Source organism: Notolabrus celidotus, chromosome 12, assembly GCF_009762535.1.
Source record: "Notolabrus celidotus isolate fNotCel1 chromosome 12, fNotCel1.pri, whole genome shotgun sequence".
NCBI classification, from domain to species: domain Eukaryota; kingdom Metazoa; phylum Chordata; class Actinopteri; order Labriformes; family Labridae; genus Notolabrus; species Notolabrus celidotus.
This window is the reverse complement of record NC_048283.1, coordinates 18,835,100-18,851,342: the sequence shown is the minus strand read 5'-3', so window position 1 is coordinate 18,851,342 and position 16,243 is coordinate 18,835,100. Positions and strand designations below refer to the sequence as shown.

At 38.9% G+C, this 16,243-nt stretch overlaps 1 protein-coding gene across 4 annotated transcripts in view; it reads left to right on the top strand.

Annotated features, from left to right (window-relative positions):
- Positions 1-16,243, top strand: part of col14a1a (collagen, type XIV, alpha 1a) — a 173,862-nt gene that overhangs the window by 19,029 nt on the left and 138,590 nt on the right. For all 4 annotated transcript variants that reach the window (XM_034696948.1, XM_034696946.1, XM_034696947.1 and 1 more), the window contains 2 exons: positions 8,913-9,056; positions 10,747-10,842. In XM_034696948.1, the coding sequence (XP_034552839.1) occupies positions 8,913-9,056; positions 10,747-10,842 (240 nt within the window). The remainder of the gene's footprint in view (positions 1-8,912; positions 9,057-10,746; positions 10,843-16,243) is intronic.

Sequence of the window (16,243 nt, the reverse complement as noted above, 5' to 3'; positions counted from 1 at the left end):
AGTCAGATGAGGTGAGAACACTCAGAGAGAAGCTTGTTAACACTGGCTGCAGTCCTTTTGTTGAGAGGGAAACACTATTTACGGACACAAAAGGGCCTGTCAGAGTGGCAGCTAACCTTATTGGCTCGACCTATTTTCCTTTTTTTCCTCAGAGCATTTCTAAAGAGAAATGACTAAAGTGCAACTGGATAAAGATCTGGTTTGAGGTCAAGGAAGATGACTCATTTTTGCCAATGAAAATGCCTCGCTGTTGTTTTTTGTCCTGATTATACTCAATGCAATACAATGCCCCCTCTGTTTCAATTATCAGCTGTATCTCTGTGTATAATGTAATCCATGTCTCATTGCATCAACAGCTTTTTAACTTTAGGCTGTGCTTCATGGCAATAACGACATTCTTTATTCTGGGACAGTTGCATGACTTATATAAAAATCAGCAAATATTGGAGGTCCGTTCAATAGCCTACCCACAATTCTGAAATTCAAATTGTTTGGGTTGAGTCTGTGTATACTTGCATATTTGTGTTATTTATCAGTGCCAGATGTCTATATTTACTTTTTCAAATCTCAGGGGAGATGTAGCCAAGTACCCTGAGGTAATAGTGTACAGTTTTTTGGGTATGTGCAATGCAACTGAAATGATTGCTGCAACCATTTAGAAGATAATTTGAGTATATTGAAAAGTGTTTTTGCTTTCCAAGCACTGGAAGGAATGAGAAGTGGTGAAGAAAGCTGTTGTGATTTTCAAGGTTAAATTAGGTTGTCGTTCAGGGGAAGGGGTTCGGTAAACTGCATGTTACTGCAGCATAAATACATGACATTGAAAGCATGTTAGTGATGTTTGGGTGGTTCATATCATGAAGTGTAGTATTCTGTAGTCTGGGAAAATGGTTTTTAAAGGTCGCCTTTTTAATCAAGCAGTATCAACTTGTTAAACCCGTTTTTTGTTCATCAGACTAAAGGCGGGTACACACTACAGGATAATCAGGCTGATTTTTGTCCCGATCTCCCCCTTACGATCAAAGTCAGCAAAGGCCCGATTGTCTGATGTGTGCAAACAACATTGTGTATGATTTTCCTGTGGTGTGTGGTGTGTGGTGTGTGGTGTGTTAAGAGTGATTCTGTCCGGTCGGAGCTGCTCGGAAGGCCTCAGAAGGAGAGATCGTAAATAATGAACATGTTTAATACTTGCGACTAGAAATTCTGTAGTGTGTGGGATTCTCCGAGAGGAGCCGAGCACGCACAGTATGTAATGTCACGTGTGCCGGAGCAAAAGCCAATCAAGACACGAGCTGACTCAGCTGACTGACGGAAGAGGAAGTAAAACAAACAAAAACATGGCGCCGGTGAAAACTCACCGCTGTAATGAGTACAACTCGCGCTGTAATGAATACAGCCCATAATTCCCGCCGTCTCCATGACTTTTTCCATAATCGTTTTTCTTTTTTGCGTGTTTTCTTCGGAAAGTAAGAGGCCGAAAACAATCATCATTGCTTCTTCCTGTTTGTCCGCCATGTTAGTTTACACCAAAGTCACGTTTTATTACGTGAGATTTGGAATATTGAACGTGAAGAACCTGATACTCGGCTGAAGAATCAGTTAGTGTGTGGTGTGCTCCGTAGTGCACTCTTTCCCTGGTTTGTACAAGAGGAAAGAATTTCAGGACTTAGATTGACGGGTTGTTTCTGCAAATGATTGTTTGGTTTACTGCCCAGCCGCTGTTCAACAGTTGACAGGGGGAGTCAGTCCAAACTACTAATTCTACCTGTGCGCAAACGCTAAAATATGCTAATGCTACACATGATGGAAATCGCCTGGAAGGACTTCTGATGTATGAGAAGAACAGTTTTTGATTTGAGGCTGAGTCATTCATTTGAGGTATACAGGTTTTTGTGATTATTATTCCTCCTCTCCTTCAGCATGACTGTATTTGATTTAACATAAGCAGACAATTGAAGCGCTTCAACTTCATGGATTATGGTCTTTTTCTAATTTTAACTTAGCTTGTGGGATTTTTGTATAACATTTTTGCTATTGTTTTAAATGCAATTATCCTGGGAACTTTGGAAAAAACCTCACCATGGCTGTGTCTACTTTCTGATGATTGTACAAGGCCTGTTTTGCATTTATAATGAAACATTTTTCTTCAGCCGCATGCCATGAAATTTCAGCCAGCATTTTTATTTTTGTTCTACTTTAAACAGATTCAAAAAAATCTTAGTCTCAAGGTCCCAAACAAGCATCAATTGTTTGCCATATTTTTCCAAAATGTTCTTAATTAAACCTCTGAAATAGGGAGGATCATTTTAATACGTTTTCCCACAGATGAGTCAGCGAACTTGCTGCAAGCTGTGGTAGAGATTATGGAATGAAAATAATCTGTTCGAAATTTGACTTTCAACTAATTTAAATTAATACTTTTACTTTTTGGCAAACATCAGTGTTTGTTTTCTTTGATGGAAAGTCTGATGCCAAGCTTATTGATATGTACTATAGAATGGAGCCATACTTGGGGCCTGGGGCTGATTAGCTTAGATCAGGGATTCCCTAAGTGTGGGTCGGACCCCCTGGGGGGTCGCAAGACACAAACAGGGGATCGTGAGATATCTTCAAGAATATATATATTTTTAAGTTATCTAAAAATAGTACATTTTATCTATTATTAAAAAATATATCAACAAAAATAGTAGCTAAACTTGAAATAAAACCTTGAAAATAGAAAAAGTAATGAGTTTTCTGCCTTTCTTTGTGCGCATATGACTCCTAAGTTTAGGGTTAGTGAACAGTTAATTATCAAAAGCATCAGTAGCAGCAGGCACAGGAAACACAGCCACATGATCATATAGGTAGACTAACTTTCTGCAGACCAGCTAAATGAAGCCACATTAAATCACTTTGAGGGACAGTGGGGGTCGCAAGTCTTTGACACCAATATTTTGGGGGTCCCGGGCTGAAAAGTTTGGGAACCCCTGGCTTAGAGTATAATCTGAAAGGGGAAAAAAACTGTCTGACTATTTTCAAAGTTCTCAAACCTTGAAAATTAACTTCATTAAAATGTTGTATCTCACGTGTTCATTTTGTAACCAAACAGATGTAAACAATGTAAATTCTAAGCATTCAATGCAACCACTGTAAGTACAGTGTGTATGAGGGTCTTGGCAAATGACAAAACTCTTGTCAACTCCCAAAATTACTACAACACCTTCTAATTTGTCAAGTTGTTCATTTTAGATGTCTTATTTATCATAACAAAGGATACAACTTGTATCTCTGTGGTGGCTCTTTTTTGGGGGGGAAGAAATAGACAAAAGCTCCCGCCACTAACAGCATGGACACGGACACAGAGGTTGAGAACGTTTAATGGGACACTACCCCATCATTGCATATGAATCTGACAGACTGGTAGAAAGTCAATGTAGAGAGATTTCCCAGTCTGGCAAAGCTGGCACACCAGTATCTCTGCATTCCAGCAACATTGGTGCCTTCTGAGTGTGTGTTTTCTGCAGCCAGACTGATTGTAACCTGATTGACACCCAACCATGTGGATATACTTATTTTTCTCAGTGAGAACAAGTAGACAGAAAACTGGATGCTGTGGTTCTGGAATATCTAGTAGTCTGATCCTCGCTCTGTGACTGCATGTCCGTGTATATTATTTTTATGAGCTTGGTCCAAACTTTGATACTCAGTGTTAAACACTTTGTACACCTCCTTATGTTTTGTAACTATGCAATACTTGTCTGTTACATTCTTTATGTTGCTGTGGAATATAAGGAAATATGATTTAGGAAAAAACACATTTAGTATTGTTTTTTTCACAAGATAAATTTTAGTTTTTTTATGAGCAAATGATGATTGATAGTTAACATGTCCAAAGATCAATTAAGGAAAATACTCTACTTTGTACTTATACTTTGTACTTTGTAGCTTCATGTTCACTGTAAAGACCTGAGAGTTGTATTGATCGCCTCATCTAGGGCTGGGCGATGATTCGATAACGATAATTGTTATGACATAATTTTTCTCAATATAAATAGAACAAATGTTCGATACAAAATTTATATATTTTATATACATCCCCCAACCACTGGAAAGGGAGAGGGCGCTAGTGTGCCTTAAAAGCTAGTTGCCACCCAACATTGAAAAGAAGAATGGAAGGCATTGAACAGCCAATCATGTCGTAGGGTGAGAGGAAGTCGGGATGAAAGACGGAGTAGGATGTAAACACCGCTGAAAGAAGCGACAGCGACACTGAAGACAACACAAAACCCACCAGCTCAAAGCAGAGTTGTCAGTCTGACACATACACTGTATAAATAATGGACGTAGTATCCGTGACGTCACCCATCTGTTCCTGAGCGCTGTTTTGAAGCCAATCGACGGCGGAAGCAATATTGGAAATGCGGAACTCAACCAGGCAGAGTGTGACATAAAGAGGCAGGGTTTGAGCCTCCTAGCCAACAGCTATGTGTTCCCGTCCGGGAGTCAAGTCAGTCATGTCCTTATTTGGGCAATAACTCTTAATCTTAATATCTTCTGAACTGACGCGTTAGAAAAAAAATCCCCCCCTCGTACAGTGTGTGCCGATAGAGAGATTAGCTACGTAGAGCCAAGCCGTTTTTTGAACCAGGCTGTAAACATGTTTATTAATGCTGTAAAGATCGTCTGAAAATGATATTGTGATTCATAAATCTTACAATATACCCTCGTCTAAGTCTTGTCAAGGAAGGAAGACATTTCTCAAAAAAGTCATCTAGTTAATGACTGTCAACACTTTCAGTCTGAGTTGTAAATGAGAAAGAAAAACTTACTCTGATAGTGTAGAAAATAATTTGGCCAAGTTCTTCTTGACAGTCCCTTGCTGCTGTTAAACTATTTGAACCTTTGCTTTTGTCATCTAAAACACGAGAAACATGTGTTTGCACACACAAAAAGAAAATGCTTGAAGAGGTTTGCTTATCTCTGAGAAACATGAGACACATGCCCTTAGTGTAGCTGTTGTCAGATGGTGAAAACACCATGATTGCGGAAACTTGGCTTGTAGTACAGATATTTGAGATTTAGTTTAACTTCAAAGACTCAAGATCTGGTTGAACGCTGATCCATGCAGTCACCTGGACTGACCTGCTGTCCCCTTCAGTAGGATTTATCTTCTTTCTCCTAAAGGCGTCATTAGTCATCACTCTGCAGGCACAGGGGACAGAAGAGCTGAGGAAGCACACACACTCAGACACACCTTATTGATGGCCGAATTGATTGCAGGGTCAAAATTGAAATGGGGAGATAATTTGACCTGTTGGCCTGATGGGGATTAACTGCTCAGGAAAGGACACAAGCACAGACATGCTTTCGTCCTCAGGGTTGACAATTTATTACAGCGGACAGAATCATTTCGTGACCTCAAAACTTGAAACGAAGAACCATGACTCTGTCTTTACAATTCACCTACTAGTCCAGGAAGTAAAATCGACATCATCAAAAGAAGACTCACATAAAATAATGAAGTGCCTGTAGAGTCTCTTTAAAAAATTGATTAAAAAGTGCTTTCTTGATACAAATATGTATTAAAAATGATCTGCACAGCCATAAACAGGTAGGCCCCAAGGCAACGGCACAACCTCCTTGGGTTAGAGGAGGGAGGGGAAGTATGAATAAGGGACCATTGTCTGATGATCTGAGGTGTGGAGGTGGAACATGGATGCAAAAGTTGAGAAATAAGGGTCAAGACTATGATGGTCTTAGTATCAATCAGTTAATCTTTATTTGTATAGCGCCAAATCACAACACATGTTACCTGAAGACACTTTTACAAACAGAGCAGGTCTAGACCATACACTATGTTAAATTATTAACAAAGACCCAACATCAAGACAGGATACAATCCAGTCTCACAGACAGGAGTCAGTCTGATCTTATCTTAATACACCATGAGCATTGCACCTTGCAGTATTTAGCTACATGAAAAACTTTTAACAGGCAGGAACCTCGAGCAGAACCAGACTCATGTTAGACAGCAATCTGCCTTGACAGAGTTGGGGTTGGAAAGAGGGATAGAGGAGAACAAGTGATAGAGAGAGAGAGAGAATGTATACATGGTGAGTGTAGTGTGTTGTGAATATATATAATGTATTGTATGAATTTATGTGCTTTGGCAATAACATCTCTTTGTTCATGCCAATAAAGCAAATTTGAATTTGAATATGAATTTGAGAGAGCGATGATTGTGATGAGACGGGTAGTAGTAGTAGTAGTAGTAGTAGTTGTAGCTGTGCAGCAAGTCCATATCAGCTGGAGTCTGGAATGTCCACAACAGCAGGCCCTCTACGGCAGCTCAGAGGAACCTGTGTTTAGAGCAACTTCTTGTATGAAGCTGGCATAAAGATAGATAGTTTAGTTTAGTTTAGAACACTTTAATGTCCTCCAAGAGACAATTTGTGGTACAGCACAGCTTTAAAAAAAAACACGGATAGACAGTGCAGGCGGCTCTAAATCAAGCAATATATCAAGTTTCAGTTTCAGTGTGAGCAGGCTGGACTCAGACCTGGTTGTGATCACAGCAGAAAAACAAAACGTCTGTAAATTTCTATTATTGTTATTTTAGTTAAATATGACTTGATTGTGATCAGCTGTAAAAACACAGAACCAGTCAAGCGATCGCAACACAACCGGACTCAAACTGAACCGAACTTGACCAAAAGAAGAAGAAAGAGGAAACAAAACCTCTCTGTGTCTCTGAGCCCTGAGGTTTGGCAAAAGTGCTTTGTTTCGGTGATAAATTGACTAACCAGATCAATGGTTGTATGGACATAAAGTAAGACAGACTTATTTGACCCCAAACTGGAAAATCAAGGTTGTACAGCAGGAGCAGATGAAGCAATTAAAGAATACAAAACACTGTTAATATAAAATAACACCTGAAAGTACTAAATAATGGTGCCAGTATTATCCACGTCAGTTGACTTATCTGAAAAATACAGTTGCATGTCGTCAGCATTTTGGCAGCTGTGGATGCAGTTCAACTGGCTAACATGGTTGAAAAGAGTCAGGATCTGTAGTGAGGATGGGACGGGACCAAAGATTGAGCCCTGTGTTACCCCACAGAGTATATAGAAAGTGAAGGACTAAAAGCTTCCTTGATAATTGCTGATTGACAGATAGGATGAGAACTCTGAGAGCAGTTCATTTATTGAGCCATTCTACCAAGAGTGAGTGATCAGTAGAAACCAGGACAGGATACAGTGTTTACCAATGTAAAGATGTTATTGATCAATTTTGTCTTTACTATGTTGGTAGTGAAAGTCAAATTGTAATTTATTGAAAATATCTTGCTGTGCCACTATGCAAATATTTTCAAGAACTGTTTCAAAATAAGTCTGAAGTTAGGTTGTTGGGTCAGATCAAGGACAATTTTTGGATAGGGTGGATTCTCACTGTCTTTAAACCAGCAGGAACACAGCCTGACGTGATAATTGAGAGTACGCTGAGGCTCAGCAGATGGGATATCTTAAAGGAATTTAGTAGGGATTATATCTAAAGGACAGGAGGAATAAACTGTCAACAAGATTCTGCAAAAATATACGTAGGAGAGAATTCAGATAAGAAAGAAGGACGTCAGGCAGTTGCAGTGTTATGATTAGATTGAAAATGATTGACTTTTTCAACAAAGGAAGACAAAAAAGTTTCAGAGTTTCCTTGGTTTGGCAGGTTTATGGCCAATCAATATTATTAAACATGAACCTTGGGTTGTATTTTGTTGTTTTTTATCTTGTCCCTGGCCCTAATATTCCTCCTCAGATATCTGTCCCACTCCTCCAGATGTATTTCTATTTATCAAAGTTATTTATCTGAGCACGATAGTTTGCAGAGAAAACACATTGTATTGTATAGATCAGTGGTATTTACTGCAGATTAGCTCTGATCAATTCATGTCAAAAGTTACAACCCCAAATCCAAAAACATTGAGAAACTGACTAAAATATGAATGAAACTGAATTTAACGGTAAATGATGGACTCTCTACTTTCTTGAGTTTTGAAAGTGAGATATTGAATCATTCTTGCCTGCTCAACAGTTCAGGGTCTCCTGTGCCATATTTATTATTTCATGATGCACCAAAATGTTTTCAATCCCATCTTTACTTCTGAGAGGCTCAGCCTTTCTGGAATGTGCTTTTTATACCCAGTCATGTTACTAAGCTGTTCTAAAATATCAGAATCAATGAGAGATGCTCTCTAGGTGTTTTTTTTAACATTTCACATTTTTTTTCAGTGTTCTGTTGTCCTTGTACCAACTTTTTGGAAACATGTTGCTGGCATCAAATTTGAAATGAGCATAAGCTTTTCAAAACAGTGACTTTTTTCGGTGTCATCATCCGTTACCTCTTCTTTGCACTATTTTCAATAAAATATAACATTTAAATGATGATTTGCAAACCATCAAAATCTGTTTTAACCAACATTTTACATTTTAATGTAAAAAAGTAGCTTGAGATTGGGCTTTGACTAAGTTCTTAAGCATGTTGTCATAGTAGCGTACTTCAGGTCTTGCTTTTTTCTGAATTTGGAGTATATCTTGTATTTTTGTTAAGATATATATTCCCTCATTAAGAAATACACACACACACACACACACACACACACACACACACACACACACACACACACACACACACACACACACACACACACACACACACACAATGAATTTGTATGACCTTGCCTGTAATGTTTTCTTCCCACAGACCTGAGAATGTAATAAGCACCACCGCTGAATCAACTTGATATTAGCTTGGTCATGAGAATACTAATATTTTCTTTCAAGCGACTGAATATGGAAACAAGAAACTAAAAGACTTAATCAAATGTGTTTTTAACCTTTACCTCTTCTTCCTCTGTCCCTCTCTCTGTCTGTTAGGTGGTCAGCAGAGGGAGATCATAGTTTCTAAATCAGACACTAAGGTGGTGATCAAAGACTACAACCCCTCCAAGGACTACACCGTGAGTGTCATCGCTGTGAGTGGCAGTGAGCAGAGCAGGCCACTTCAGGGCAGACATAAAGGTTCGTTCATGCTTTTCTCTTTTACTTATTTCTGTTTTGTATAAGTAAGTGTATAAGTGTTTTTTGCACTCAGATGTGGAGCTCCCACATTCTCCTGTCCTTACCAGTGTACTCTTCACTGTTATTATCCTCACCACTCCATTCAGCTCCTCTATTTTACTTTGTTAAACACTACTGTACTATTTTCAAATATTATTTTACTTGTTCTGTCCTCACCCTTTGAATCCTCTCTTTTTCTTTCACCCTTTTGGTTTTTATATGATTTTGTATATTTTTCGGAATCATTTATTAGCCAGTTTCCTCTCGCCTCTTTTTCTTTTCGTTACTTTCCTTTCCCTACTACTTAGTTTCCACCTCTCCTTTTCTTTTTTCCACCTTCAACCTGCCTCTCTTTGTCTTTTCTTTCTCTAATAGTATAGTCTGGCTATTGTACACACCTGTGTTTGCGCAGTTAAAGCCTTGGCTAGAGTTCTATATTGGTGTCCTGCTTATTATTTTTTTTGTTAAAGGTCACATATCATGCAAAATCGACTTTTTAATGGTTCTCTACCTGAAATATGTGTCCCTGGCATGTCTACAAACCCCCCGAAAATGAAAAAAAAAACATTCTGCCCCTGTTCTGATTTCTCCACCTTTCTGTAAATGTGTGCTGAAACAAGCCGTTTCAGTTTTCAGTGTTTTTCATACGTCACAATGATATCCGGTCTTTAACGGAGTCAGAGCTCGGAGCTTGTTCAGCCCATAGACTGTATAAAATACAACTCAACTCCTCCTCCGAGCTTAGGTGGGAGGCATGCTAGTTGTAGGCTGTCTTAATAAACACAAAGGTCGGTTTTATTCCCCACGTCTGCAGATTTGAAGATCTAGTGGATGATTTTTATTTTTCATGGAAAAGTGCTAGCGCTAGTTAGCATAGCCACATAGCTGCATGTTCGTAGCTGTGTACCAAGACACACGTCTACATACTGATAAATAAAACAACAAGAAACACTAAATCTATGACCAATCCTTCAGAAAGGTCCTGCTGCAGGCGTCTCTCCATCAGGACCAGATTCTGGATCAGATTCAGAGGGTTGAAGTTATGTGGGTCTGTGAGCAACCGTGTATATTCAGCCAACATGTAAACATTAGATCAATGTGCTGGAGAGCCGAGGCACATCCACTTCGTGAGGGGGCGTGGTCAGAGAGCTCATTCGCATTTAAAGGCACAGACAGCAGTAAACTTTAAAGACATGTTTTGGGGACCTCTTAGACCAATATATTTTCATGAAAATGTGCATTATATGTCACATTTAAGTATATTTAGGAGAACTCAGAAAGTTTGGTTACACTAAGTTACTCGTGCATTTGCATTCTGCAAAATGTGCTCAGTGACAGCTGACGTAAATTATCAGGGTGAGATAATTGACTGAATTCTGATTTGCGATCTGTTAGTTAAGATCAGTATTGGGACCACCCTTGTTGTGATATGTATGCATTACTGTTCTTTAAAAGAATCTACTTTGCTACATTTTAAACAGCTCTTCATTTTATTTCTTAACTGTATGTCGTTTCCATTTTTGTCACATTTAGATTAAGGTAGTAAAGAACTCTGTGAAATATAAGTTTTCTATTTCATCTATCATCTCTTAAATACCGTTTTTATAATTTATAGAGCTCTGTTAACCTGAAACTGTTTCCTCTGCTACAGCTGAAAGAGGTGAGAGTGACGGAGAAGACAAAACTGAGCCCCAGAGGCTGACTGAATCAGTTGCACCTCCTGAGGATGCCAACGAAATCTCTGGAGGTAGGACAAACACACACAAATACTGTTTCCAAGAGAGGAAGCCACATAAAAATCCTGCACTCACATGAGTGTTTGAATAATATAAATTGCACTGAGTAGAACTCTGCCTAAAGAGTCCCACGGCCAGTTTCCATAGAAATGTTTTGAGGTGGGAAAAACAGCCGATGGCATGCTCTCTGACGCTGTCTCCATAGATCAGGAAGTAAAAAAAGAAGAGCCTGTCGTGTGTTCATGTCCACTTGGATCCAACATTGAAACCTTTCCTCTGAGATGAGCTTGTGTGTGACTGTATTACTTTTAAAGGTGGAACTTTCTTTTAACCTGAGGCATTCAGCTGCCTGGTGGTCTACTTACCCACCAAGTGAGAATAAAAGATGCCAAAACCATCCATGCCTCAATGATGAATCACTCTCAGTGCTGCTTTGTGAAAACTCTTCAGCATATGAAATGCTGAGTGATATTAGGTGACTCCTGATATTAAGCGCTGAGTGAGCTATGATGTGCACTTCTGTCTGTGCGGTTGTCTTCTCCTCCTTTACAAAACTGTCTGGCTCTCTGTCCGTTTGTTACTGAAACCAAAATGTTCTTTTAGTTGGCAGCACAGATGTGCTCTTATTTAAATGCCTAATATTTCAAATGATATTTTTACTGTGTGTGTGATGATGTGAAAAGAAGGTGAAGCTTTGCATACCCAGACATGAACTGTACTTGTAGCAGACCTGGGACACTTGACTTCGACTTTAATGTGGATGTTTCTAACACTCTCTGTGACAAGTTAACCTTTAGTTACAGCCAACACAAAGACAGAACCGTACTCAGTGGTAGGGTGGGGACTATTTAAACATGCTTCCTTTAGGCTGTGTTCTTGTGTGCAGGAGGATCATTTGTTGTGGGCACTGAAAGAAACATATATGAGAATTTGTGATTATTGAATATAGCTTCAAATAAGTATATACTGTGCGTCATCATTTTTATGGACTATAACCCTTATATATGATTTGCACAATATAATTTTACTCTGTATTGCAATATGTGCGCTCCATTTCTGCTGACGGTGCAAGAGAGGGACATGCACTCTTATACACACTCATAGAGACGGAAGGAGAGAGAGCAAGGGAGTATAGAGCAATTAACTGTGTTATAAAACTTATTTATAGACACTTTGCATCAATAAATTTGTAATAAATTGGCTCTTGTGAGGAGATGAATATATCGATAGTAAATCAACTACATTTCATGCAGACTGCAATCTCTGTTAACCCTCACAAGGCCTTAAGATAATGTATTGACCAGTATATTGAGCAATAGACTAATATTCGGTTTACAGTTAATAACTTTAGATGATTATATCTATAGTATATGTTATTTAGGTTGAACAAAAGAAATGCTTATTCTTCAGATTAAGAATGATTTTTTCTTAAATACTTATCTATGACTATGTATGGTGTCATCTGTGCAAAAGAAATCAGACTAGAGCTTTAACATAGAGCTGGGCGATATTGTAAATGATGTTATCACGATCAAATATTTCATATCAGTCGATATCGACAATTATCACAAAACATATCAAATCATAATTTCATTTAAATTGAAATCCAAATTTCTGGTTCTGAGTGAAAGTTGAAGAAGCCAGACAGTTTTTTAGCTTGTTTCTGGATTTAGTTTTCTGATGAGCTTCTTGAATCCATCATCTCTGACGCTGCTAACAGGAAGCAGGTCTTTTGTGTAAGATGAGATTTTTGTGAAGTTTTGTAGAATCTTATTTCTCTCAGGTTGAGATAATTTGCATAATTCTTTTTTTTTTTAAGTTATATTTTTGGGCCTTTTGCCTTTATTTGATAGGACAGCTGATGAGAGACAGGAAATATGGGGAGTAGAGAGAGGGGGAAGACATGCAGAAAATAGTCGCGGTCAGGAATCAAACCGGCGTCCAGTATATTGAGCGACACCGGCGACACTGTAGCCTCTGTATGTGAGGAGCTTAGACCGCTAGGCCAAGGGCGCCCCATAATTTGCATAATTTGATTGAAATATACAACAAAGATATATCAAATTGTGTTATATTTATATTGAAAAAAAAAAATCATGATAATTATTGTTATCGAATTAACGCCCAGCCCTACAAACATGAAAGTTTAGTGAGTTTAGAATTATAAAGTTAAGCGTGACTTGTTTTTTGTGTGTGTGTTTTCACCTGGTTTGTTTTTAGCTCTGGTTCAGTAAATATTTTAAATAAATTGACTGCAGCCGTCAGACATTGTTGTTTTGTCAGATGTAATTTTTTTTTGTGCCTTCCTTAGGCGTAGAGAAGCACTTGATGTTAGAGCAGCTTCAGCACGTCTGGATAAACTACAACCAAAGTTCTTTAATGTTTATTTTTGCATGGTGGACATGTCTGCTGTGAACAAACGCATTCACAAAATACAATCGTAAACTACCACTTAACCCTTTAACTTTGAAAACATTTAATACCATTCATCTGTAATGACACACACACACACAGAGACCTTGATATCTTTGAAGTTCTTTTCTCCTTTGTTTCTCTCTTGCTCTCCTCCTCCATCCTCTCGCCGTTAGTACGCAGATTAAAAGTTGCGTTTCCTTCAGTCTGCTGTTATCAGAGCCACTCTCAATTCACCGCAGCAGAGGTGACCTTGATTGGTGTTCTGCCTCGTACCTGTTGGGGATTATGATAATATCCTGCTGTGCTTCAATAGAAAGTGTGAATTTATTGTGTGTGTGTGTATGTGTGTGTGTTAGTTGTGCATGCAGCTTTGTGTACTGTAGTGATGATGATAATGTCTCACTGTGGATCAACAGAAGGTGCTCTTTTATGTTGTACGTGCGATGACTTCCTTTTCTCCCCCTCTCTATCATGCCCTGTGTGTGTGTGCATTTATGTTCTACAGTGATAATACTAATGTCCCACAGTGCTCTGAAGAGATTTGTGTGTGTTTGTGTGTGTTCGTATGCGTGTGTGTGTGTGTATCTCTGTGTTAGCTATGCTAGCCCGGTCCGTCACTACTTTGTTCCAGAGTAATAATCAGCTCGCTTTAATGTCAGGGTGTGTTGTTTACAAAACCTTTCATTAACAGCTGGCTCATATTCTCATCTCCTCTCTGATGTGTTGTGTGTGGGAGTGTGTTTGTGTGTGTATGGACGTATGTTTGTGTGTTGCAGACATCAGACAAGTGACTTATTATTTTACATTCTGGCCAGCGTTGTCTGTCACTATCTTTAATACATCAGGGTCACATCTCTGTGTACTTTGGAAAATACGGCAGGTGTTTTTTATTCTTGAGCCGTTTTACTCATAATGACAGCTCACTCTGGAAGGGTTTTTCACAGAAACTAACACTTCAATAACGTGATTTCTCCAGGGTGAAATACTAACAACACTATTTTGCAATTCATGTCAGCAAGTCAAGGTCAAATATGCATGAATAAGCAATGGACTTTCTTGTTATATTTCAGTTCTATCAACAACATCTCCACTTGCGATTTTGCATGTGTGTCTGAATAGGTGCTTTGGAGCATCTTAGGAAGTTGATTTGAAGTTGCTTGAATGTGTTTTAAAGGAGAGGGGAGAGGGCCATTAACCAAAGGAATTGTCCTGAAACTTCCCCTGCTCGCAGTGTAATAACCACCTCAGCCTCCCACTTTGTTCTTTACAAATTACCTAACAGTATCCTGCAGACCGTAAGCAAAGGCTGCTCTGAACTAAATACACAATGCCTATTCCCAGAGCTATAAATGAAACTTATTTTCTGTCTGCTCTTGGGCTGTCATTGACTGAGTCAGGCTTTGAGCAAACAGGAAAGGATTTAAAGAGATATTTTACCCTGACTTGTACTCTGTAGCTCGTCCAAGTTTCCCATGATCAGTCACTTCTAGGTCCAAAAGTCTCCACCCTGCACCATCATCAGTCAAGGGCTGCCTTGCTTAACTCAGTGTGGATAGACGCAATTATCAGTTGCATACTGTTGGATGTTTTGAGGACTTTTCTTTTCTCTTTTAATATCAATTTATGAGTTGAATTGTTGGACTTTTTTTTTCAATTTCAAGATTCAAGATTCAAGAAAGCTTTATTGCCAAGTGAGCTTGCACACACAAGGGATTTGACTTAGTGAATCGAACACTGGTACTTAACAACAAGACAGTAAGGACACAACAAGACAGTAAGGACGCAACAAGACAATAAGGACAAAACAAGACACTAAGGATGCAACAAGAGAGAAAGGATGCAACAAGACAGAAAGAATGCAACAAGACAGTAAGGATGCAACAAGACAATAAAGATGCAACAAGAGAGAAAGGATGCAACAAGACAGAAAGAATGCAACAAGACAGTAAGGACACAACAAGACGGTAAGGATGCAACAAGACAGTAAGGACACAACAAGACGGTAAGGATGCAACAAGACAGTAAGGACAAAACAAGACAGTAAGGATGCAACAAGACAATAAGGATGCAACAAGAGAGAAAGGATGCAACAAGACAGAAAGAATGCAACAAGACAGTAAGGACACAACAAGACAGTAAGGATGCAACAAGACAGTAGGGATGCAACAAGACAGTAAGGACGAAACAAGACAGTAAGGATACAACAAGACAGTAAGGACACAACAAGACAGTAAGGACACAACAAGACAGTAAGGACACCACAAGACAGTAAGGATGCAACAAGACAGTAAGGACACCACAAGACAGTAAGGATGCAACAAGACAGTAGGGATGCAACAAGACAGTAAGGACGAAACAAGACAGTAAGGATGCAACAAGACAGTAAGGACACAACAAGACAGTAAGGACACAAGAAGACAGTAAGGACACCACAAGACAGTAAGGATGCAACAAGACAGTAAGGATGCAACAAGACAGTAAGGATGCACCAAACAGTAAGGACACAACAAGACAGTAAGGACACAATAAGACAGTAAGGATGCAACAAGACAGTAAGGATGCAACAAGACAGTAAGGACACAACAAGACACTAAGGATGCAACAAGACAGTAAGGACACAACAAGACAGTAAGGATGCAACAAGACAGTAAGGATGCAACAAGACAGTAAGGATGCACCAAACAGTAAGGACACAACAAGACAGTAAGGACACAATAAGACAGTAAGGATGCAACAAGACAGTAAGGATGCAACAAGACAGTAAGGACACAACAAGACACTAAGGATGCAACAAGACAGTAAGGACACCACAAGACAGTAAGGATGCAACAAGACAGTAAGGACTATCTGTACCAAGAAAGGTAAAGAAGTACTTTTAAAGACATGAAATAAGTTAAATTAGCCTAAGCCAGAGTGCACAGTTAGTAGATGAATATAATAATAAAATATGTTATAAAATAAATTGTAATATTGCACATTGTTATTGAGGTATTGCAC